The sequence below is a fragment of the Pomacea canaliculata genome, linkage group LG13, assembly GCF_003073045.1.
Source record: "Pomacea canaliculata isolate SZHN2017 linkage group LG13, ASM307304v1, whole genome shotgun sequence".
NCBI classification, from domain to species: Eukaryota; Metazoa; Mollusca; class Gastropoda; order Architaenioglossa; family Ampullariidae; genus Pomacea; species Pomacea canaliculata.
The window spans coordinates 19301620-19327000 of record NC_037602.1 but is presented as its reverse complement, the minus strand read 5'-3'; the positions used below and the strand labels follow the sequence as shown (position 1 = coordinate 19327000).

Genomic DNA, 25381 nt, shown 5'->3' with positions numbered 1-25381 from the left:
GATGTGTTAAACTACAGCAGGAGGAAGGAGGTAACTTCAAAAGGAATTTCCTGTTGGGAACAAAAAGATGTTGGTTCGCTCAACACCCATGCTGAAGATTTCTGAAATCTGAACAGTGTATTAAATGCCCATATTTTGCCTTGGAAAATGTATTATCTTACATTATTCTCCCACCGGTATCTAAGAGAAAGAATTCTGTCCTTTTGCCCATTTCTAAGGGAACATTTATTTCTTGCAGTAAAGTTAAAGAGGTAGAAGATCCTTTTATTGAGATAAAAGTGTATGTCTCCTCGGCAGGTAATAAGAATATTTTACCATGTGACTACATCTATAAAGATTTTAACTTTATGGGCATTTATTGATGACTGAAGAGCTGAGGGAGCATTATTGTATTTGTTTCAGGGTATTGCATATTGTCTGACATGTCCAGCTGGATATAACTGCGATCTGAGTCAGAATAGCCTGACTGCTTGTAGCTCTGGTTACTACAGCCTGGCTGGCTGGGAGAACTGTACTGCCTGTCCAGCAGGTTACATGTGTCCATTTCCTAGTCTGGCACCTATTGCTTGTCAGACTGGCTACTTCTCCACTGGCCAGCGTGTTGTGTGCTCTTCCTGTCCTGCTGGGTCGCAGTGCCCTGCTGCAAGGTAGGATCTTGTGATTGGCAGGACATTCTAGCATGACAAAACTAAGGGCATTAACTTTTAATTTCAAGGTCACTACCTAATGCAGTACATTTCTGTGCCTCAAATCACTCTATCACAAGCTATTTTTTTTTTACTGGCTGCATTAGTCCTCGTGTCTCTCATGCTGTCCTGGAATGCCACCCTGAAGCAAATTGTACATCTCCCAGCCTCAAACACATGCCATTTGTTCAGAAATCGATATACCGCCTTACATACAGTTCCTAATGGTCCCAAACTAACACACTTTGACTTTAAAGTATCCCTCATTTTTCATACAGTTGTTATAAACCATGTGTCAACCCTAAATCATGTTGCAGAGTTCTGGCCAACAGCCCCCAGAATGGTTGGCTGTGGAGTGATAGTCCACATATGTATGGAGATATAAAATATTTTAACTGATATACAGTTCTCCTTTGTTGACAGTGCCAGTCCCTCACTGTGTCCTGCAGGGCAGTACAGCCTGGGTAGCAGCACCAGCTGCAGAGCATGTCCGGCCGGTTACGCCTGTGCCAATGCCTCGGCTGGCCCAGTGGCCTGTATTCCTGGCACCTACTCCATAGGCAATCAGAGCACCTGCACTGGCTGTCCTGCCGGCTATGCTTGTCCCTCTACTACAACTGCTGCCATAATGTTTTCTTGCAGGGCTGGTGAGTGGGACTGCTGCCTGAATACAGGATGTTGTGGGAGGCATGTGTATCAGCTGATACATAAGACTTCAAGCAATGAGGGGCTGGAATAGAGCTTTGTAGAAACTTTCTACTTTCTTGGATATGTTGGAACATCATTACATGAATTTTTTTTTTTAATTCATGCTGAAAAATCTGCCATTTGAAAGAATGAGAAAAATATGTTTTGAGTTTACAGGTCTTGCCTGTTTGATGTAGTTTGATTAAGCAGATACTGGCATACTGACTAAAGAAGGAAGACAGTCTGTTTATAGCTGCCTTGCTATCTGAGATATCTTAAAATTTTAGTTATTAAATAACTTTATTTTAAGATCTAAATATCAGCAATTGCAAAGAAATGATAATGCTTGAAAAAACATTTAGTATTTTTTTTCCCAATAAAATGTAAATTTCTGTTTGTTTTTCAAAGGTGCTTTTTCCTCAGCATTTATTAGAACATTTGGCCACAATTTGTTTCAGGGACATATTCAACAGGAAACCAGTCATCTTGCACTCCATGTCCAGCTGGGCAGTACTGTCCATCGACCTTTGATGGGACTGCTCATCCATGCCCTGCAGGCACCTATTCCTTTTCTGGTAGCAGTTCTTGCAGTCCGTGCTCAGCGGGTTGGGCATGTCCTTCTGTGGATGGGTCTACAAACACACCATGTGCTGCAGGCTACTATGCCATTGGTAATGCCACAAGCTGTACCGTGTGTCCTGCAGGCTCAGCATGCCCCTTGACAACATCTGGAACAGTGATTTCCTGTCAGCCAGGGTCGTACTCAACAGGTGGCCAGCAGACCTGCACCCCCTGTCCAGCTGGGTCAGTGAGTCAATCTCTGTAGTCTGACAGGCAGAAAAAAAGGAGTTAATTAGTTGGTTAACAGCTAAGTAGATGGGTGAGTCACGGAATAAATAGCAGATGATTCAGCAAACAAATTTGCTACCAGCTGTCAATCAGGCCTTGAATATTTCTTTCAAGCCTGACTGTTTTTTAATGATAGACCAAGCCTTCTCCAGTTACTTCTCTTGAAAATGCAGTCTAATCAGGAGAGAAAATAAACTGAGACAGTCTTTAGCCCCTTTGTGAAGGATCTGACAATTTTTAAATAAAAATAATCTACTTAGTCTGAATAAACAGCAGTATCTGTGTCATTGACCCATTCCGGCAAGTCACTAGTGTTTGCACCACCTATAGATGGCTCCTGCATTTTGCATTAAACTAATAATGATTACTCTAACATGAAACAGATAAATTGTATGTTCTTTTCTTTCATTACTTTCTGGACAACATTTGGTATCTTCTCTTGCTGTCTGTAGGTTTGCATGTACCAGCACAACATCCAATGCCACAACAGCATGTGCAGCAGGCTACTACAGTGAAGGTGGTCGTGCAGCCTGTGTCATGTGTCCTCAAGGCTATTCGTGTCCAAGTGTATATTCAGATTCCAAGTTCCAGTGCTCTAAGGGCTACTATGCAACAGGAGGGGCCGTATCCTGCACCATCTGCCCTGCAGGACAACAGTGTCCATTGCAAAACTCTTCTGGGACTCCATGTGCCAGTGGCTATTACAGCTTTGCAGGTCAGACCTCATGCACTGCTTGTCCAGCTGGATACAAGTGTGCAGCAACAAATTCAGGGCCAGTCATCTGTGCAGCTGGAACATACAGTGCAGAAAAAGCTACCACTTGCAACAACTGTGATGCTGGGTATATTTGCCCCCAGGGTAGTGTCCAAAAAGACCCACCTACATCAGTTTGCCCCCTCGGTTATTACTGTGATGGAATAACACAGACTCAATGCCCTGCCGGAACATATGGTGGCAGCTTAGGGCTGAATAAATCCAGTGACTGCACACCATGTCCTCAGGGATATTACTGTCAGATTGGAACACGAGGTATACCCACCTCATACCTCCTTTGTAACAAAGGTCACTTCTGTCCAGTGGGCACAGATGCCTGGAATAAAAATCCATGCCCAGGTGGGAGATACAACAATGAACTAGGAGCTGTTGTTCAGGACAGATGTCTGGCTTGTCCACCTGGACGGTACTGTCCAGCAGGGACAGGTGATCCATATGACGATAGCACCATCTGTCCACGTGGTTCCTACTGCCCAGCTTCCAGTGCTGCCCCAGTAGCATGTCCTGCAGGAAAATACACAGAAGAAACTGAGTCCACTGGCATAGAATTCTGCAAGAATTGTCTAGCTGGGTAAAGTTGACACATTGATCATGCATTTTTTTTTTAGTATAACGCATTTGATAAATATTGGCAAAAGTGAAAAATGCGTATCTGCAAGAATGTGCACACATGCATGTGCATACTTGAAAAAATATGTGAAAACATGTATACTTTCACAAATTCGATCCTTTTTACTGTCTTTTACACATATACACACATACATATACACACTCATTCATAACTTAAATAATGTAGACATTAATTTTTTTTTTGATAGCTTGAAATGATTATATTGTGTGTACAAGTCATATAAATCACTCTTGTTGTACAGCATTTGACCAGTGTCTCATTATTACCTCAGGTATTATTGCACTAGTGGAACAGCTTCTCCTGTGCCCTGCCCTAGTGGCACCTATTACCCATATGAAGCTCAAGGAGCTGCCACCGGCTGTGCACCCTGCACCGCTGGCAAGGCCTGCACAAAATCTGGATTGACGTCCCCTGACTCAGCTTGCTCACCTGGTCATTATTGTCCAAATGGCACAGTCCTGCCTACAGACACACCATGTCCTGCAGGCACATATACTAATCTGAACAATCTGACCGATGAGACACAGTGCCAGATTTGCCCTCCAACCGTGGCCTGCCCAGCGGGAACAGGTGGTACACAGCAGCCTCCACAAGCTTGTGCTGAGGTGAAAAATACAATTTGTCCTCCTAGTGGAATTTTTATAAAAAAGACCTGATTGATGGTACAGATTTGATAATGAGACTGACATGTCAAAAATTTCTAAATCACACATTTAACACCATCTTCTATCAGCATTAGCCATTTGGATTAGCCATATTCAGTAACTATAATGGGTAACAGAGATCTAATAATGTAATAATGAGTTACAGCCATATTTAGTGACTTAATAGGTAACAAAGCTAATAATGTTTAGTTTAGTTTATTCCTTGTTGCTCCTTTGAGGAGCATAGTGCCGCAAAGGAGAATAGGGCCACAAAAGCAAATAATGTAATAAGTTATAATCATATTTAGTGACTATAATAGGTAGCAGAGAGCTCATAATGTAATAATAAGATTGTTGACCTTGTTTTGTGTCTACAACTGCTTGATCCTTTGCTTCTTACCATCACAGCTTAAGGCTCTTTTTTGTCTGTTTACACATTGAAAAAGAGTTTAAGTGTCTCTGGTTTTAACGAAGATGATCATTGCTAAGATGCATCACAGGCTGGATAAGTCATAATAATAAGTGATTTTCATAGATAGTCGATAATTTATTTTTCAGAAGGGTCAAGGAAATAATGAATGTCCATGATGGTTTTATTTACATAAGTTTCATATTTGACTAGGGCCACTACTGTCCAGCGGGAACAAAATATCCCCGTCAGTACCCATGTCCAGCAGGCACTTTTGGCAATCTCACAAATCTAGATGAATCTTCAGACTGTTACATTTGCACAAGGGGTTTCTACTGTTCGGTAGGATCATCTGCGCCTACTGGCCTGTGTGCTACAGGTCACTGGTGTCCAGCAGGTCAGTCAACCCCACTCAATATGATTTCTATATATAATTTTATTTTCAATATGAAAGTCTCTATCTTAGACTAGTGACACAAATTCCTGATAATGATACTTAGTTCAGTTGTGATAAGAATAAATCATAAAGGGGGAATAATTCTTCCTCAGATTTCAAAAGATAGCATATTTCCTGAGATGGAAAACCTTGATCTGTGGGGAACAAGTGTGAAAATGAGACACCATGGTTCTGCCATGATAGGATGGTATTTGTTTCATGTCACAACCATCTTTAGGCCACACACACACACCCATGTGTGATATTTTTTGTGATTGCCTCCTTTGATCAGGTACAAAAAATAGTACAGACAACCCATGCCCAGCTGGCACTTTCAGTAATGACACAGGTAATATACGCTGGGAGCAGTGTAAAGACTGTTCTACAGGATCTTACTGCCCCGAAGGATCAGATTTACCGACTGCCTGTCCTCCGTGAGTAAAATCCTGTTGTTTTCACCTTTCTTCAATTTTTTGAGAGAAGTGGTTGGACTTTGAACAAGAGACAGAAATGTAGCTCATGTTTTCTGTTTCAGGGGCACTTTCAACAGGAACACAAGAGGAATGAGTGAGGCAACAGCTTGCATGGACTGCACTGCTGGCTACTACTGTCCCGGCAGTGGAAATGTTGAGCCTATAGCTTGTGGCAAGGGAAAGTACTCAAGTAGCAGGGCAGCAAATTGCTCCATATGTGAACCAGGCTACTATTGTGACTCAAGCACAACAAGGTCTGGAGAATGCATGCATGAAGAATGAAAAGGGAAGAAGGGGAGAACACGTGTGAGAGAGCTGAGAGAAAGAGGTGCATTGTGGGAATTAATTTAGCAAAATAGTTAAAGATTTCCAAGAATTGACCAACAGTTTAGCATGTAGATGAAAATAAGCTTTTATAAAAACTATAAGATTTACAATACAACATTTTAATTTCTCATTTATAAAAAAATCAGTGAGCAGAAAAATGATGCATGTTTTTTGTTATGTTGACAGCTTTACCTACATGTCCACAAGTCGTGTCTGTCCTGCTGGTCTAGAATGTCCTGCAGGAATGACAAGACAACCTGACCTCATCCGTGACAGGTGCCGTATAGGCTACTACTGTCCTGCAGGGAATGTCCAGCCACTACCGCAGCCCTGTCCAGGGGGAACCTACAATGCTGAGACAGGTCGTATGAGAGTGTCTGACTGTGTACAGTGCACACCTGGAAAGTACTGCTATCCAAGTGGATTGTCACAGCCGGCAGGTGATTGCCCAGGTGGGTATTACTGTCCACTTGGAACAGCAGAATCCAACAGCTTTCCTTGTCCTATTGGATTTTACAGGAATGGGTCAGCTAAAGAGTCTTTTGAGGACTGCACAGAATGTATCTCTGGCTACTATTGTGATAGGGAGGGACTTGCTCAACCCATTGCCTGCCCACCAGGCTACTTCTGTGTTAGTGGAAGCACTTTCCCACAGCCATGTCCTCTTGGCACATACAGCAATTCAACTGGCCTCCGACGTTCTACTGACTGCACTCCTTGTCCTGGTGGCTACTACTGTGATGGCATTGGACGAACTGCACCAACAGGCCTGTGTGATCCAGGCTTCTATTGCCGTGAGAAGGCTTACTCCTCTGCTCCTCCAGAGGGTACCACTGGAGGTCTGTGTCCACCAGGTGGCTACTGCCCCCGAGGGTCTGCCACACCTACACCATGCATAATGGGATACTATAGCAAGTCTGCAGGGGCAAAATCTAATTCCGATTGTGTTCCTTGTGATCCTGGTTACTTCTGTGCAGGCAGCTCAAGCACGGCAGCTTCTGAAAAGTGTTCTGCAGGCTACTACTGCATTGGAGGGGCAGACAAACCCACACAGCATGATACACCTGCTGGATACTTTACCCTACAAGGTGCATTCAAGCCTGAACCATGTCCGCGTGGACAGTATCAGCCTGCGAGTCGCTCCAGTTCTTGTCTTCAGTGCCCCCAGGGCTACTACTGCAATGGCACAGGGACTGTTAATGAAGTTATCTGCCCCAAAGGTCACTATTGCCCCCTTGGCAGCGAGCAGCCTACTCCATGTCCTCGAGGAACAATGCTCAATCAGGAAGGGCGTTTTAACCTGACACACTGTAATAACTGCACATCTGGCTATGCTTGTGACTCTGTTGGAACTGCGATACCCACCACTCGCTGTCACCCTGGGTACTACTGTCTGGAGGGCAGTGATACCTCCATGCCTCAAGGGTCATTGTGCCCTGAAGGCTATTACTGTCCAGAGGGGACTGCAGACTATATTGACACGCCATGTGGAAACGGTACCTACAGCAACTACTCAGGTATGTCAGATATTTCAGAATGCATACCCTGTGACCCGGGCAAGGCCTGCACAGGTCTGGCCCTCACCAAGCCCAATGGAGTGTGTGCTGCTGGATACTTTTGCCGCAGAAAAGCCACAACCACCCGTCCACGAGATGGTGGCTCCACTGGTGATCTGTGTGTGTCTGGCTCATATTGCCCTGAAGGAACTGGTGAACCTAAGCGCTGTGAAGCTGGGTCTTTCTCCAACACAACAGGGTTGGCTGCCTGTTATGGCTGCCCTCCTGGCTTCTACTGTGTGGATGGAGAGAATGCTTTGCGGTGCCCTCAAGGAAGGTATTGCCCTGGCAACAACACAGCCTATCAGCCGATGTGTCCCACAGGAACATACAATCCTGTCTTTGGTGAGCATCATGTACTCTTCACTGTAAACTTACTTTAACCATGATTGTAGCATTCTGGAACAGAATAAAAATCTATAAAACACATAAGAAAACTTGACTTATGTATCAATATAGGGCAAAACTATGTCTATTCCTTGCTGCTCCTTGAGGAGCATAGGGCCGCAAAAAGGCAAAACTATATGCATCCAAAATGAAAAGAAGGAAAAATATTACAGAATAATCCAGCACATATTAAATTGAATATTGATGTGATATCTTAGGATATTTTGCCTCAAACAAAGAGCCATCACACCTACATGGATATTACACTCAACAGCAACTTAAATATCACCACATTTCTACATAAAGCAATACAACTGGTCAATTCTTTTTTTATATTAATGGTCATACCAATTTGAAAAATATGTAAAACTTTTGAGACATAAAGCCCGCTTATCCCATGAAAATAGACATCCAGCCAGTGAACTTTGCCTGGTGTAATCTGGGCCCCTGTTATATAAGGTATTTCAGTGTTGCATTTCATGTCTTCCCCCATAAGCTGTTTGAATAATAATAAAGTTGATATATATATATAGTGCTTTACCCCACCATCAAAGGCAAGCTTAAAGCACTTCATAAAAAAAAATTAAAATACTTAGAAAAAAATAATAATGGAAGCTGGTCTGAAAACAAAGAATTCATTGCCTGTGGCTACTCATGTGAGAAGGTAAGAAGGTAAATGCCATCACCATAGATGCAGTCTACAGCCTTAACATTGCATGGAATTGTCAAGAAAATAAATTTCTGCTTCAAAACGTAGCTGAAAGTGTACAGATGACAAGCTTATAAACATTGGTCTGAATGAAGCTAGATTCATTTTTCTTTTTTTGTTTAACTAGATAACACACAATGACAAGGGGTTTACTACTTTCTTCTGTGTGTATTCATAGGAATGGCAAAGGAAAGTGACTGCCGGCCATGCTCTGGTGGGTACTACTGCTATGCCATGGGTGCCACAAGCTTTGACCTCAGTGTCAATGGCACAGGAATAGGAGTATGTGCTTCAGGCTTTTACTGCAAACAAGGTAAGACCACAGAGCCGTGCTTGAGTTCACTGCTACATTGTCTTTCATGCTGAATCACCCTAAAAAGCTTGTGCAACTCTTTTCCTGATAGTTGTAAACCATTTTTTGTTTTTACAGGTATTAACTTTTTGCAATGAGGGTTAGGTTGATAAAAATGCACTTTTCCTTACAAGAATAAGCACTTTTCTGGACAGGTGTAAACACAAGTCGTCCCACACCGAGCACCACAAGCGGGGTGGGTGGACCCTGTCCCCCTGGTTACTACTGCCCTGAGAAAACTGAGGATCCTACACCTTGCCCCAAAGGAACATACCGTAACTTTCAGCAAGGAGTGCAAGAATCAGACTGCTTTGCGTGTTCCTTGGGTAACTACTGTGGCTCACCTGGCTTAGCTAATGCCTCGGGGCCATGCTCACCTGGTTATTATTGTCTTGAGGGTAGTGACACCCCCACCCCAACAGGTAAGTGAAATCTTCAAAAGGAAAAAATACATTTCACTTGAATAAATAATATGTAATGTTTCTATAAATAAAATATTATATTTCTCAAGTAGTTAAGCTTCAGAATGATAAACCTTAATCACTGTCAAGAGTAATGTAATTTTTCCTGTCTAAATCTTGTAGTATTCTTGAAAGGATGAGTTGTCCATTTTGTAACAAAGCTGAAGATAAGATTTGATTTTTTTTATTGAAGTGCCCCAATGTCACATAGATAAATATATTTTATGTGAAGTTTTGTCTTTTTTTGCGTTGTTTTTGTGTTGTTGCGAGTTGACCCCAGGGAAATGGTTGACGGCCACACTGTTCATTGTTCACTGTTCAGATGACATAATTTAATGCCTCTTCTCTAGCTTGATTGCAGGCTTTGATGATGCAAAACATCAGACTCTTAGCAAGAAAAACCAGATTCCTAACTGCTTCTTAGCCCCTTTACTACTAGTTTATATATTAAAAAAACCTCTCTGCCACACACTCCTGCCTGTAATGCAGTTCAAAAACTTTTCTTTTCTCAGGTGCTGATCCATCTAAGGGTGGACCCTGCTATGCTAGTCACTACTGCCCAACTGGAACATCATATCCCTTGGAGTGCCCTGCTGGTACATATAACAATATTACAGGACGGGCTGAGTGTTTCCAGTGCCCACCTAGCTACTACTGTCCAGCCAACATCACCAACTTTGAGCTGTACCCTTGTCCAGTGGGCCACTATTGCCCTAATGGCACAAGAACTATGTATGAATTTCCCTGCCCATTCGGAACATATCGCAATGCGACCAAGGGCCAGAAGGAGGCAGACTGCTTGCCTTGTCCTGGAGGGACATACTGTGGAGGGAAAGGCCTGAGTTCACCATCAGGAAAATGCAGTGCAGGTGATTATGCATGCAATTGTGTGCACATATGTGCATGTGTGAAACAAATGAGAAAAGAGCAGGAGAGATGGGGAGATGTTAACAATAACAGAGATCACATAAATTTTTCACCACGGCACTGCATTTTGCTTTACTGTGTTGTATTTTCCAATATTATTTTGTATGATTTAGAATGCTTTGTGCTATACATTAAGCTGCATTGCAGGCTTAATGCAGTGAAGTTTATCATGAGCTATTTTCATCTCTAATCTTCACTGCATTTTCTTTCAGGCTATTTCTGCCTCTTGGGAGCTTGGTCCAGTCAGCCTACAAACTTGGACAACTACACACAGGGAAACTGTCTGTGTCCCAGCAACAAAACAGGTGGCATTTGTCCGCCTGGCTATTTTTGCCCAGAAGGCTCTGAAGAACCAACTCCGTGTCTCAGTGGCTACTACTGTAAAACACCAGGTATGTGTACATCGTTTCTTTTCTTTTTCATCAGTGGCACATGTTATCTAATAAAGTAGTATTATGGTGTGTAGAACAGTGTAACATTTTTTTTGTTATTAAGAGTTAAGTACATCGTCTATAGGTATGTTATGGAAGAAGCTTGGAGTAACATTTTTTGATGGCTGTTTTAACTAGATAATTTAAATTGTCACTTGGCACAGATGACTAAAGACACATCTGTCTACAATCTTGCAATAAGCAGTGCAATGATGTTTCATAGACCTTTGTCATGTTTCATGAGATCGCACGCATTCTTCCTGCAATTTATTTATAATATCCTTAAAGCCATAATGTTGAAATTAAAATAAATTCATGGCAAAGTAAGTTATAGTTCAGGCTCTACCATTAATATTATTGTTTTTAAAATGTCTACAGGGTTAGCAAGCGTCACAGGGCCATGTAAACAAGGGTACTATTGTTCCTTGAATGCCATAAGAGAAGATCCTACAGACGGAGTCACTGGCGATGTCTGTCCAGCTGGTCGATACTGCAGTATGTGCATTTTATCAATGTGTTTAGTAGTAATGGAAACAGCTTTAATGGTTTTTGGGTGGGTAATTAATCTGTGGCTTCATTTTGATTGTTGACACTGTTTTGGCAACTCAGTGCAAGTTGAATACACTGCTACTTCAACGTGAGATTGCAATATTTCTTGTGATATTCTTCAACCTGTGTCATGAAAAACTGGTAATTATAGTTCATGATTTGATATGGTTTCATGACAGGTGCTGGTACTGGATCAAGTCAACCACTTTGTCCCATTGGAACTTTCTCCAACCGCACAGGTCTTACAGCCCAAAGCGACTGTACCAACTGCACACCTGGTTACTACTGCCAATCTCCTGGCATTACCAAACCCACAGGACCTTGCTCAGAGGGTGAGTGCAAGCCACAAAAGAAGTCTGCAGGTCTAACAATGTGCTGGATTTTAATTTTTCTGGACATATTCCAGAAGCAGGAGAATTGATGGTGGTAGTCGTGAGAGGTTTACATAGTGAAAAACTAAATTCTTAACTTATTTTATTTAGATGTATCAATGCAATTGAACTATATGGAGATCTTTGCACTTCACTAGGTTACTACTGCCCATCTGGCCAGAGCAGTCCCACACCTTATGCATGTGGAGCAGGATATTATTGTCCAGAAGGAAGTAGAGAGCAGGTTCACTGTCCATCAGGAACATACCAAGATGAAACTGGCAAGGGCAGATGTAAAGTCTGCCCTGCAGGTAAGTATCATGGAAAATCTTTAGATGACTTTTCGTCTTTTAGGACACTACATGTTAAGATGCTGAGACTGTAGAGGACTGGGCACTGGACTGAAAGATTCAGACTGGATCTTCATGGATAAGATGTTTTTCAGAATGTGTTACATTTAAATCTCACTCTGAGTGCTTCTCTTCCTGAAAAAAATGATTTGGATAAGAAACATTTGGATATTGAGAGCCCTTTCTCTATTTTTTCTTATGTGAATAATTTTTTCCTCATTGTGAAATATTGTAATTACCCTCATTTCCCTAAATAATAGTTTTATACTTTGTAACACTTACATAGCCATTATTCAATATATCAACATAACATTTTTAAAAATGTAAAAAGTAGAACAAACAAATAGAAGGGAAGGAGACAATACAGGTTGAAGCAGATCAACCGTATCTCTCCCCACTGCCTGTATATGTTGCCTCTCTCTGTGTTCTTGTGCATGTTTGTGTGTGTATGCACCATATTCCATGCTACCATATTAATAAAAGAAGACAGCATTGTAATCTGTAGCTCTTTCCTATGTTGGTATGGCTAATTAATACCAGACACATGGTTATAAACCTTCCACCAAAACAGTTTATTGGAAAAAAAATTTGAAGATAGAATTGCTGCAATCAATGTTTAACTCTTTATTTCTCTGTTTTCTTAGGCTACTATTGTGACAGTAACAACACTCTTGCCTCATACCTCAGCTACTTATGCCCACAAGGCTACTATTGTCCCAACGGAACCCAGTGGGCCACTCAGTACCCGTGCCCACCTGGTACATACAGTCCTTACACTCAGTTGGAAAGAGAGGCCCAGTGTGTTAGTTGTGATCCTGGAAAGTACTGTGCAGCAGCAGGACAGAAGAATTATACAGGTAGAGATTGCTGTAGCATAGTTGATGTGATGTATAAACCATTTATCTCCCACAGTCTACCTGCAGTCTTTCATAGAAATATCAACAAATAATTTTCACAGTTTTACTCTGTGTGTGATGTTACAGGCCCTTGCACTGCCCGCTATTGGTGCATGAATGGATCATCCACACCGACACCTATTGATGGTGTGAGAGGTGCCTTATGTCCAGAGGGACACTTCTGTGCAATGGGAACACCTGTTCCTGAGCCTTGTCCAGTGGGTACCTGGTCTAACAACACAGGCCTGGGGATAAGCTCAGAATGTCAGCTGTGTTCAGGTGGCCACTATTGCAATGGCACTGGACTCGCAGAACCCTCAGGTCCCTGCAATGCTGGGTTCTACTGCACTAATGGAGCCAAAACTCCTATGCCAAATGACAGCATCACTGGAGCACCATGCACTGTCGGTCACTACTGTCCAGAGGGAACTTATGTGCCCAAGCCATGCAAAGATGGCACATACATGACTAACACTGGTGCAGAAAACTGCTGGAATTGCACAGCTGGACACTACTGTGTAACAGGTTTGGACCCAGAGCTATGCCCTCCAGGGTTCTACTGCCCACAAGGAACAGGAGTGATCTGGCAGTCTTGCCCACCTGGCACCTTTAGCATGTTACAGGGGTTGTGGCATGTTGACAACTGCACTCAATGCTCAGGTGGGAGGTACTGCTCCAAAGTTAATGCCACAGCTGTGACGGGTTTGTGCTCTGCTGGCTATTACTGCACCAGTGGGTCAAACACAGCCTCACCAGAAATAAATAACACGGGTGTGGCAGGCCCTTGTCCCCCTGGCCACTACTGTCCAGAAGGCACCTCGACTCCACTGCCTTGCCCCTTAGGCACATTCAGCAACAAAACAAGGGTAACCATCAGTGGAGACTGCACTGCTTGCTCATATGGACATTTTTGTGGTGAAACAGGGCTAGTCAAGCCATCTGGACTTTGCTGGGCAGGGTTTTACTGTCTGACAGGTGCCCAAGTCCCTAACAACCCCACAGTAGATGTTACAGGAGGACCTTGCCCACCTGGGCATTACTGCCCCAATGGTACATCCTATCCATTAGGATGTCTAGCAGGGACCTACAACCCAACAGCTGGCATGTCACAATGCTCTCCTTGCCCAGCTGGTTTCTACTGTCCAGAAAATTCTACAACCTACCAGGGTAACCTCTGCCCAGCTGGACATTATTGCCCTGAGGGAACAGGCGAGCCACACCAGTTTCCATGCAGTCAAGGCTATACCAACCCTGCTACAGGCAAGTGCCTAGACTAGGCTTATGTGTAAGGCACTGTCCACACATTCACAGGGCATGACATATGTAACTCTTTTACATTTGTATATGTATATCCAGGTTTCCACAAGATCTTTCTCAGACTATGCATTTTTATACATCTATACATCTGAAAATTGTTTACCCTGAGGTAGCATTTATCATACCTGAAATGTTTACATGTTTACCTGGAATCATTAGAGGGTGCTCAACTTGGTGATAGATTATGACTTGTTATACAGATTTTTATATGCATGGGTGCATCATAATCCAATGGTAATGGGATATATATATATATATGAACACACTTTCTTTCATTTAATATCAGGCAAGCAGAAGAAAGATGACTGCATCCCTTGTGACCCTGGACACTACTGTGGGACTTCAGGCCTCAGTGCTGCAACAGGAGAGTGTGATGCCGGATGGTACTGCGTGCGTGGAGCGTGGAGTGCCACGCCTGCTGACCTTGCCAACTACACAAGCATCAGCTGTGTGTGTCCTGTAAACAGCACAGGGGGACAGTGTCAACCAGGATTTTACTGCCCCAAGGGTTCTGTTGAACCTCTTGCCTGCCTTCCAGGTGAGACCACATCAAATCATGACTGAGTATTCCAATGTTTGCTCTTCATTTGTAGCAGCTTTTGTATGGCTGTAGGTTAAGTCATGTGTGTTGGCACTACTTCTCCTTATTGGCTTTGTAGCACTTGAAGCATACAAAAAAATAATGTCATAATTATAATTTTCATCATCACCATCATCATTGCCATTATTATCATCATCATCATCATCATCATAGTTATTTTCATCACATTCTCATCCTCTTCTTATTCCTCTTAGTCGATGAAATTTTATGTTGTGTAGTGAGATCTCTGTATCTCCATAGCATCAGACCTATGTATCCCCTTCAGTCACACAGTTTGTAGCGCTGTCAGCTGGTCCACTCTAGAGCTGCGGTACATCATGGAAAGAGTCAGTCCATATTTTCTTGAATTTTGTGGGGATTACTGTGTGAAGCTTTGGAGCGGAAAGTTGCCCACATAAGGCTTGCTTGGGCAGGTAACTGGAAGACTCAGTTCCACTCAGCAATAATGAGTAATGGATTTATCAAGAGAAGAAAGAAGCAGTGGAAGGGGGGGAGTTGTGTGCCACATTCCATATGTTGTGCTTTGCCGAGTCCACAGCAGTTTCTTGAGTGTATCGGACATTGACTAGTGGTACTGTCTCATGTCCACTGCCAGCCATGTATATCAGACCAACAACAAAGCACATGAAAGGAACATCCGTGGACAACTATGTAATGTTGAGATCTGCTTGCAGGCCGCTACTGCTCTGGGCCTGGTCTTGCCAATGTCAGTGGTGAATGCAATGCAGGCTACTACTGCACATCAAGAGCCATCAGGCCGGACCCAACAGATGGCACTACAGGGAACAGGTGTCCTGCAGGTCATTACTGCCCCACCGGCACTGGCAGCCCCAAGCAGTGCCCACCTGGTTACTTCAGCAACGCCACAGGGAACATTGACTTCTCTGCCTGTCACCCATGTTTGGCAGGTAGGCATTCACATAAAACTGTTGATCAAGTTATAGGAGTTTGGACTACAAAGCTGATTGTAGACAAGGTGACCACAATGTCAAGGATCAGTTAGTCAATAAATCTTAAATCAGTTTCCTTGTATCATAGCTATGCAGCAATTCCTTATATTCATAGCGATGTAACAATTCTTTCTACTAATTATAGCTATGTAGCGATTTCTTGCATCTATAAATATGCAGCAGTTCCTTGCTAACCAGCAGTTTCCATTGTACATAGCTATTCAGAAATTTCTAGCTGAAAACTCTTCATGATAATACAAATTTGAACAACAATCTTGTCTTTAACAACAGGTTTCTACTGTGATGACTATGCTCTGCTGACACCAAAGGGACCATGCAGTGCTGGATTTTATTGCCCAGAAGGGCAGAATGTCAGCAGTCCTTTATCCTTTATATGTACTCCAGGACACTACTGCCCTCCAGGGAGCTCCACTGAGACAGCCTGTGCTTCAGGCACATACCAGGATGAGTTTGGGAAGGTCAGCAGACTTATTGCAGTTTTGTTTTCACACATGGAATTACTTTATAAACCCAGATGGAGTTACTTTTGTAAACAAAGCACCATGTTGTTAAAGTCAAATTTGAGACTATATGATGTGCTGCAGCTCTGTTTCCTAGCTTTTAGTATCTCTTTATTTTACTGAACTGTTTCCAGCTGCTTCATGGGGAATAAAGTGAATCAAAATTTGGATCAACTTGCTGCAGTGACATTCTCAAGTTTTGTTTGGAAGTTTCTTTTCAGTGATCACAGAAAACAACATAGCTGCTAAAGTAATTCTGTTGTTATTATTTTATTGCAGGCTGTCTGCAAAACATGTCCAGAGGGTTATTATTGTGACAGCACACTGCAGAATAACACAGTATGCACACATGGTGTTCAGAATCCAGTCCCATGTCCACCTGGTTACTTCTGTCCAAATGGAACACACTTTTCATCTGAATATCCTTGCCCACGTGGCACCTACAACAATCAGACTCGTCTAAAGGGTGCGTTGGAATGCCAGCCTTGCACTAAGGGAATGTATTGCAGCCAAGAAGGGTTATCTGCTCCTGTGGGAGTTTGCAGCGGTGGCTACTACTGTATATCAGGAGCCTCAAGCCCAACACCTAGAGATGGTATGACAGGTGATGTGTGTGATGTGGGGGCTTATTGTCCCCCAGGTTCCAGTACCCCTACACTTTGCCCTGCTGGCACCTACAATCTTATTTATGGTAAGCGAGCAAAACACCAACAAAGCGGTCATTTGTTTTATACCTTAACAAAGTGGTAACAAGGTTAATCCCTCTATGCTTCAGTCATGAAATACTTTCACTTTTGTATGTCCTGGTTAGGCAATGATTTTTTTTCTGTATAGTTTGCTATTGCCAGCTACATTGCTAAGAGCTTTGTATAAGACAATGATGTTTATTGTCTGGTCATATTCACTTCTCAATCTCTAGTTTTGGCTTTAAAGAGAATTGAAAAAAAAAGTAGGTTGATGTTAATAAGCAAGTATTGATTTCTAATAGTTTTGTCTTGCTTTTTCTACCCTCTTTCTTTGCCATGCATCAGTTGAGAGTAATATTGCAGATTCTTCTTTTTGTTCTTTGACCTCTCTGTTTGGAATTTTACACCCCTTCAGAATTCTTCTGCCTGTGTCTACTTTCAACTCTGGCCTGTAACCATCTTTAAGATATTCCTTTCACAATCCACTGAAGTCTTTTGTCTCACCTCAATTTCTCATTTTTGTCTTCACACTTTGTTCATGATAACTGTTCACATTTGCTGTTTCTTGTGTTTCTTTGTTGTATGGTTTAACTGGCAGTTGATTTATAGTGTGTTGTCCAGTGCATTGACTCACCTCCACCTACAGATTCAATTAATAGTATTATTATTACAGGTCTGGACTCAAAGAATCAATGCCAAGGATGTGACCCAGGACAGTATTGTCCATCTCCAGGTTTGAATGACACATATGCCAACTGCACTGCTGGTTACTACTGCAGTGGCAATGCCACTTCCCCAGCACCTACTGATGGCGTCACTGGCAATGTTTGCCTCATTGGACATTATTGCCCATCTGGGACTGGAACACCAGTACCTTGTCCTTATGGCACATACACCAACACTACCCAGAATGCACAGTGTCACATTTGCCCAGCCGGCTTCTTCTGCACTGATGGGGTCACACCAATGCCTTGTCCAGCTGGATTCTACTGTCCAGAAAATACTGGCTTTAACTGGAAGCCATGTTTGCCAGGAACTTTCAGTGCAGATGTGGGACTTGCCAATGTGTCACAATGTAAAGAATGCACAGGTGGCTATTACTGTGATCACCATAATCTAACCACGCCATCGGGAGCATGCCAGGCAGGTTACTACTGCAGGTAGGAGAAAGTGTCTTTGCCTCGGTGCTTCATCAGTAGTGGCCAAGAACTAGTTTGAAAATAGATGTTCTGTAGACATTCTTTCCGAATTTACCTTAGCTTAAGGAAAGTTTGTATTTACAAGGTTGTTATTTCTTCTTAATTTAACTTATCTACAGGAAAAATTATTCTTTTGAAATGGTTTGAGTAGTAATGGTACTTTAGGTCAGGCTGATCTATGTTTCTCTTTTTTTTAGGCATGGTTCTGACTCCAGTAGGCCAACTGGTCTAGGCACTGGTGAAGCAGGTGTCTGTCCCACAGGGCATTACTGTCCAGCACAAACGCAGGAACCTTACACTTGTCCTGTTGGATCCTTCAACAATAAGACAGGGCTCACTGGACAAGCTGAATGCCAGACCTGCCTCCCAGGTTACTACTGTAACCTGCCTGGTCTTGAATATCCATCAGGTCTGTGTGAAGCTGGCTACTACTGCAGCCAGGGGTCTAGCTCTTCTAAACCGACCAACACAACAGCAAATGGAGGCCCTTGCCCAGCTGGATCATTCTGTGTGGAAGGGTCAAGTCAGCCTGAGCTGTGTCCTGCTGGTTCTTACACATCTGTGGCACTGCAGTCCAACTGTTCAGTGTGTCCTGCAGGTTACTACTGTCTTGCTGGAAGCACCAACATTGTGGATTGTCCCAAAGGTTTTATATATATATATATTATTTGATTTCATTTTATTTTCCATCATGCTGTATCAAAAGAATGTTTTATTATTACTGAGCTTTGCTTTTCTTCACATCAAAAGTTTTACAGAAGATTGTATATTTACACACACTGAGTAGCTAGGGAAGACCATTCATTCTGACATGCTATACAGGTAATATGATTATTTCAAACATTTCTCTAAAGAAGCTGCTTGCTTTTCAGGTTATTACTGCCCTCAAGGAACACAATTTTCTACACAGTATCCATGTCCAAATGGGACTTACAATAACATCACCCAAGGCTCAAGTGCAGCAGCTTGCCAGCTCTGTGACCCAGGCTACTATTGTCCCTCTAGTGGCCTTGCTGCCCCTGCTGGACCTTGTGCAGGAGGGTGGTACTGTACCCTGGGGTCATGGTCATCCCACCCTAAAGTCAGTGGCTTTGACACTAACTCCTCCTGCAGTTGCCCAGCTAAAAGTATTGGTGGGAAATGTCAGGCAGGCACTTTTTGTCCAGAGGGCGCCAGTGCTCCTGTTCCATGCACACCTGGTTACTATTGCCAGACTGATGGACTGAACAACGTATCAGGTCCCTGCAGTGCTGGCTATTACTGTTCTGCAAGCTCAACTATTCCCACACCCGTGAATGAAACCTTTGGAGATGTCTGTCCTCAAGGGCACTTCTGTCCAGAAGGAAGTGCAACAGCCCAGGCATGCCCTGCAGGAACCTTCAACAACCGATATGCCAGCCACAACATCAGCAGCTGTCTTCCCTGTACTGCTGGTCAGTACTGTCCCAGTGCTGGGTTACCCACCCCTGCTGGCTACTGTGATGAAGGCTGGTTTTGCCCAGAAGGTATGACACAGCCTCAACCCCCTGGCAACCAGTGTCTTGCAGGACACAGTTGTCCACAGGGCAGTCCTGCTCAAACCCCATGTTCCAGTGGTTTCTATCAGCCTAATATTGGGAAGGGATCTTGTCTGCCTTGTCCTTCTGGAAGTTACTGTGACCAGAATGAAGCCATAGTAGAAAAACAGAGTGGGTCAGGAAAACCCTCACATGGCGTGGTTACTCCTAAAGTGTGTCCAGCAGGATTTTTCTGTCCCAACACAACGAAGACTAAACAGGAAAACCCATGTCCTATCGGCACCTTTGGCAACAAGACAGGTCTAGAGATTCAGTCCCAGTGCATCTTCTGCCTTCCTGGCCACTTTTGTGAAGTTGCTGGCCTGACGGAACCTACTGGACTCTGTGCAGCAGGCTACTATTGCATCACAGGCGCAACTAACTCCACACCAGCTCCATCAGCAACATCAGGACCTTGTCAACAAGGAACCTACTGCTCACAGGGAGCCTCCAATGAGACACCATGTCCAAAAGGCACGTATGGCAATCGTGCATTGCTTCCATCTTTAGCTGACTGCACTGCATGTCCACCTGGAGAGTTCTGTGCACAGTCTGGCCTGTCCAGACCTAACGGGTCCTGCCTTGCAGGTTTCTACTGTTCTAGTGGCTCACAGGAGCCCAGTCCTATAGGCAAGACCTACGGTGATCAGTGTCCCAGTGGCTACTACTGCCCTCAGCATAGTTACCAACCCACCGCCTGCCATGCTGGCACGTACCAGCCGAAGATTCAGCAGACCAATGTGTCAGCTTGCTTGTCTTGTGACCCAGGTTTCTACTGCAATTCCACAGGTCTGGATGCCAGGACAGGACCATGTTTGGAAGGATTTTTCTGTACAGGAGGAGCCTTTTCCAGTGCCCCAACCGATGGTCTCACAGGGGACATATGTCCAGCTGGTTCCTACTGCCCTGCACAGTCTCCACAACATTACTTTTGTCCCAATGGAACCTACACAAACCATACAGGGTCTGCCAACTGTTATGATTGCCCAGCTGGACACTTCTGTGTGAACAGAGACCGTGCTGACCCATGTTTGCCTGGCTACTACTGCCCACCACGCACAGGGGCAGATCTTCAGCACTGCCCAGCAGGAACGTACAATCCTCTCAGAGGCTTGAGTATGGAGAGTCAGTGCACTCAGTGTGATGGTGGTAGATACTGTCAGACACCTGCATTGAGTGCTGTATCAGGCCTCTGCAGTCCTGGCTACTTCTGCAGATCAGGTGAGCAGTGTTTAGTTACACAGAGTATATAAGGGACTGTTAATGTTTGACATTTACAAAATTTAGCTCAGTGATTCCCATGTATTTAAATGTTTTAACAAATAAAATGTTGCTCAAAGTGTTTCCTTCATTCCCATAAAAAATATTGATATCAAAACATAAGCACAAACTGATATAGTAGCTTTGCTGCCCCTGATTAGTACCTTATCCATCTGCAAAAACACTTTTTTATAAATGTTGCTTTCTTTGAGGTAGTAGGACAAACATTGAGATTTAGTTAACCACAAGAGGATCAGTTAATAAACAAAGCTTTATTTTGTAAATTCATCATGATTTTAAAATAGGAAATGAAGATGGATCTTAAAACATGGAGGTTTGTATCTTAGCAAACCTGCTGAATTAAAAATTGTTGTTCCCTGTGCTGCAGGTGTGAACACTTCTACACCGTCAGGGTCTCACACTGGTTATGGAGGAGTCTGCCCTGTTGGCCATTATTGTCCACAGGGTACAACGGATCCTCTACCTTGTCCTGCAGGTACTTTCAGGTAAGAGCTGCACAAAAAGAAAGTAAATGTTTGACCAGAACAGAGAAATCGCTTCATTGAATACTTTGTCCAAATGAAATAGGACTGGCACAACCTTTTAGTAGAAGTATTTCACCCATTCACTTGTTGGTTCATCTATTCACTTATTGGTTTATGCATCCCTTGACTGGCTCTTGCTGATGATCAGCTGTACTTGTCTGCCAGTTAATAGTCATCAGAAGTTTGGAACTGGACAGATGTGGTGGCTTGCCACATTCCTGTCTTGTGCATTTCATGGAAATGGGAAAAAAAATGTTTGGATTGTGACTTGAGTAAATGTGAGTACTTAATAGAGATGTTTACTAGGATTCCTAACAGAGAGTAAGCATGGGTTGCTAAAGCTTACAAATCCTGTTTTTATAGTGACAGCCCCATGCAGGATTCCTGCACCAGTTGCCCTGCTGGGTCCTACTGCCAGGAAAATACCACAGACTTCAGTCAAACCACTTGCCCTCCAGGGTACTACTGTCCAGCGGGCACCACTGATCCACATGAATTTCCTTGTCATAAGGGATCTTACAATCCAGCCCGTGGCAGTGATGGTCCTGAGGATTGTCTCCCATGCCCACCAGGGCAATATTGTGAAGGTGTGTTCCCCACTGCTGTCAATATTCTTTTGCTGGTTTTCTTGAACAGTTGACTTAAAGACTTATTTATATGCAGAATAAGTTATTTACTTCAAGTTTGTTGAATTTTTTGTTTCTAAATGTCATGTGATATTATTTTTAGTGACCCATAGATGACATGAGTTCTGTTTTTTTCCTCATCTTCTTCTGGTCAGTTGATGGAATGTCAGCACCTTCAGGCAACTGCTCAGTAGGATGGTACTGCACAGGTTCTGCCTTTATGTCTCAGCCCTTCACTCCAGTCAATGCCTCCAGCCTACCCGACTGCAGCTGTCCAAGGACCAACTACACAGGTAGGCAACACATCTTGGGTTTGCATACTTGTAGGTATACTACACAGACAACACATCTTGTGTCTACATGGTGTTAGGTATACTGTCTCAGGAATGCCTTTAGCGCTGCCAATGCTTTGTTCCCTCATCCTGCATGTCCTGCCTACTTTACTGTGAGGGTCTGGGTCTTTCCCTCAACCCTCCAGAATCTTATTCACTGCAAGATACTGGCTTCTGTTTAGGAGAGTATCAAAGTGAAGCTCAAGCAGAGTGATAGGTGCTTGGTTTACAGACGTCATGGCAATCCTTGTGAACCAAAAACAATTAAACAGCAATGCCATTTGTTCAGGTGGTAAATGCTGGGCAGGCAGCTACTGTCCCAGTGGCGCTTCCTACCCTGTCACCTGTACACCTGGTATGTACTGCTCCACTGATGGCCTTTTCACACCAGAGGGTCTATGCAGGGCTGGCTACTTCTGCTCAGGTGGCAACACATCACCAAGTCCATCCAACAGTCTATGTCCAGCTGGCCACTACTGTGAGCAGGGAGCCTCAAGACCAACACCTTGTCCAGCTGGCACATTCTCTAGTTCTCAAGGCAAGTTAAAGTTATCTGCTATTTATCTCAAAAATGCAATTAACAACAACAACAACAACAACAACAACAACAACAACAACAACAACAACAACAACAACAACAACAACAACAACATATTTATTTATGACATCATCCAGAGCAACTGTGGCTACACGTGTGATAGTGATTCATGATTTGAAATAATCATGAATGATGATAGTACTTCCTTCTGATGGAGGAGCACATGGTTTTTACCTAATGGCTACACACATGTGACATACATGCATTCATTCACACATAGGTAATAATGAAATAAATAATAATTATAAAAGGTATAATTATTAATATTAATAATCAGTAATAAATTAATTACACCCAAAATGCCAGACACCTTTGTCCAACCAATTGTTCCAAGCATATCGTGCATTGGAATGTTAATAGCAGCAAAAGCATGTCACAGTAAGGGCTGGTACACATATCGGAAAGCGTTAAATATGCAGTGAAATGCAGATAATCCTGTAAAGTAAAAGACTTCAAACAAGTCAGCCAAAGAACATGCTGTGGAGAATGTTAGTGGTTGATGTGGAAACGGCTTGACACAGGCTTAAAAAAAAATCACCCAGAACATCAGTAACAGAAGTGTAACAAAAATTAAAGATCAAGAGGAAATAACTAAAGTTGAAGTAGACCCATAGAAAAGACAAAAGACAGAACCTAAATAAAACATTACTGACTGTCTATTGTACTTGTTATATAACTTGTATAGATATACTAAGTTTGGAGCTTTTAGTGGAGATTGTAGTGGAATGGTTTAGTTGCCATCTTGTGGTTTGACAGATTGAAAATAAAATTTCCAAAAAACTAGTGCACCCAGTTATTTTACATTTTCTATTTATTTTATCTGGTATTTTTTATGATTTTGTTATGCAAAGAAAAATTTGCTGCTGCTGCTGCTGCTGAACAGGATCATTTTGCTGTTCTAATTTTTTCCTCATCTCTGTCATCCTTATCATCATGAATAGTTTTCAAACTTCCTAAAGCTTTGTTGATCAGGTAACACAAACATCACTGGCTGCCTGTCATGTACCCCTGGATACTACTGTGCTGGAGAGGCAAACACCAACGTCTCAGGACTTTGTGCATCAGGCTACTACTGTCCATCTGGTCAGGAGACATCATCTCCTGCTAAGTACAACTGTACTGTAGGCCACCATTGTCCCAACGGTTCAAGCCAGCCTGTGACCTGTGATCCTGGTTTCTATCAAGCTGAAGAAGGCCAGAGCTTCTGCAAAGTCTGCCCGGCTGGAAGGTATGCTTGCTTTAAAAAGTGTTATTAGTGTTATTAATTTAGCTTAAAGTATTTTATGCTTAGTTTCAGATTTTACTTTCTTTCTCCCTTTATCATTTGCATGATATTTGTTCTTTTACTCCTCAGATACTGTGACCCTGTAGAAGTGGCTTCACAAACTGGGCGGCCTGGTGAGGGTGTTGTTGTACCTGCTGACTGTCCAGCTGGCTACTACTGTCCACTTGGTACAGGAGTCAAGACCAGTTTCCCATGTCCAGCAGGCACCTTTTCCAACTCTACCTTGCTGCAGAGGATTTCAGACTGTCACCCATGTACAGGAGGACATTTCTGTAGCTCACCAGGTAATATCAGACATTACAGGAAGACTTAACTTCTCCATATTTTAGAATGAATTTAGATATCTTGTAGAAGTTAGCTCAGATTGCTCTTCAGGCTGCTTAACACTTTGATAGTATCTGTTGTAGCATACACCATACACAGAAATAAATCTCTTGATAGTATTTTTATGCAACCCTTTAGAGTGGAGATTTATCACAGTGACAAGTCATCTCTTGATAATCTTTTGTATGTTATACAAAAATTTCATTTGCAATATTTATTGTCTCCTTACACAAGTACATTTGTGAAATTTCCATCACTAAGTGATAATAATTTACTTGTAAAATTCACACAAAATATAGATTGAATTATTTTGCTGTAGATACCTTTTATAGTTTATGACCATACAGCATATTCGTATGTTTCAGGTCTTATGGCACCGACAGCCATCTGCGACGCGGGCTATGTTTGTGTATCAGGAGCCAACAACTCGCAGCCATATGATGGAGTTACGGGCTATGAATGTTTCCCAGGTCACTATTGCCCTGCTGGATCATACCAGGGCACCAAGTGTCCTGGAGGCACATACAGTAGTGCCTTTGGCTTGCAGAATGTGACAGAATGTATTGCCTGTCCCCCAGGCCAGTACTGTGGAGGAGATGGTAAGTCATTGAAAGTTCAGAAGTAAGCTGGATTGTCTGTGTTTATCATGGTGGAAGCTAGATGGTCGTACTGCCT

At 43.0% G+C, this 25381-nt stretch overlaps 1 protein-coding gene across 2 annotated transcripts in view; it reads left to right on the top strand.

The window, feature by feature from the left end:
- The window catches only part of LOC112553744, a 78639-nt gene that overhangs the window by 11410 nt on the left and 41848 nt on the right, over window positions 1-25381 (top strand). For both annotated transcript variants that reach the window (XM_025221160.1, XM_025221159.1), the window contains exons 17-48: window positions 403-647; window positions 1110-1333; window positions 1832-2177; window positions 2675-3568; window positions 3900-4233; window positions 4895-5078; window positions 5410-5551; window positions 5653-5844; window positions 6104-7818; window positions 8748-8882; window positions 9077-9343; window positions 9895-10251; window positions 10522-10701; window positions 11119-11235; window positions 11469-11621; window positions 11819-11971; window positions 12655-12867; window positions 12994-14166; window positions 14510-14761; window positions 15499-15732; window positions 16066-16253; window positions 16575-16986; window positions 17655-18141; window positions 18378-18826; window positions 19053-20957; window positions 21385-21502; window positions 21905-22128; window positions 22323-22460; window positions 22789-23037; window positions 24070-24325; window positions 24452-24666; window positions 25072-25305. In XM_025221160.1, the coding sequence (XP_025076945.1) occupies window positions 403-647; window positions 1110-1333; window positions 1832-2177; window positions 2675-3568; window positions 3900-4233; window positions 4895-5078; window positions 5410-5551; window positions 5653-5844; window positions 6104-7818; window positions 8748-8882; window positions 9077-9343; window positions 9895-10251; window positions 10522-10701; window positions 11119-11235; window positions 11469-11621; window positions 11819-11971; window positions 12655-12867; window positions 12994-14166; window positions 14510-14761; window positions 15499-15732; window positions 16066-16253; window positions 16575-16986; window positions 17655-18141; window positions 18378-18826; window positions 19053-20957; window positions 21385-21502; window positions 21905-22128; window positions 22323-22460; window positions 22789-23037; window positions 24070-24325; window positions 24452-24666; window positions 25072-25305 (12385 nt within the window). The remainder of the gene's footprint in view (window positions 1-402; window positions 648-1109; window positions 1334-1831; window positions 2178-2674; window positions 3569-3899; window positions 4234-4894; window positions 5079-5409; window positions 5552-5652; window positions 5845-6103; window positions 7819-8747; window positions 8883-9076; window positions 9344-9894; window positions 10252-10521; window positions 10702-11118; window positions 11236-11468; window positions 11622-11818; window positions 11972-12654; window positions 12868-12993; window positions 14167-14509; window positions 14762-15498; window positions 15733-16065; window positions 16254-16574; window positions 16987-17654; window positions 18142-18377; window positions 18827-19052; window positions 20958-21384; window positions 21503-21904; window positions 22129-22322; window positions 22461-22788; window positions 23038-24069; window positions 24326-24451; window positions 24667-25071; window positions 25306-25381) is intronic.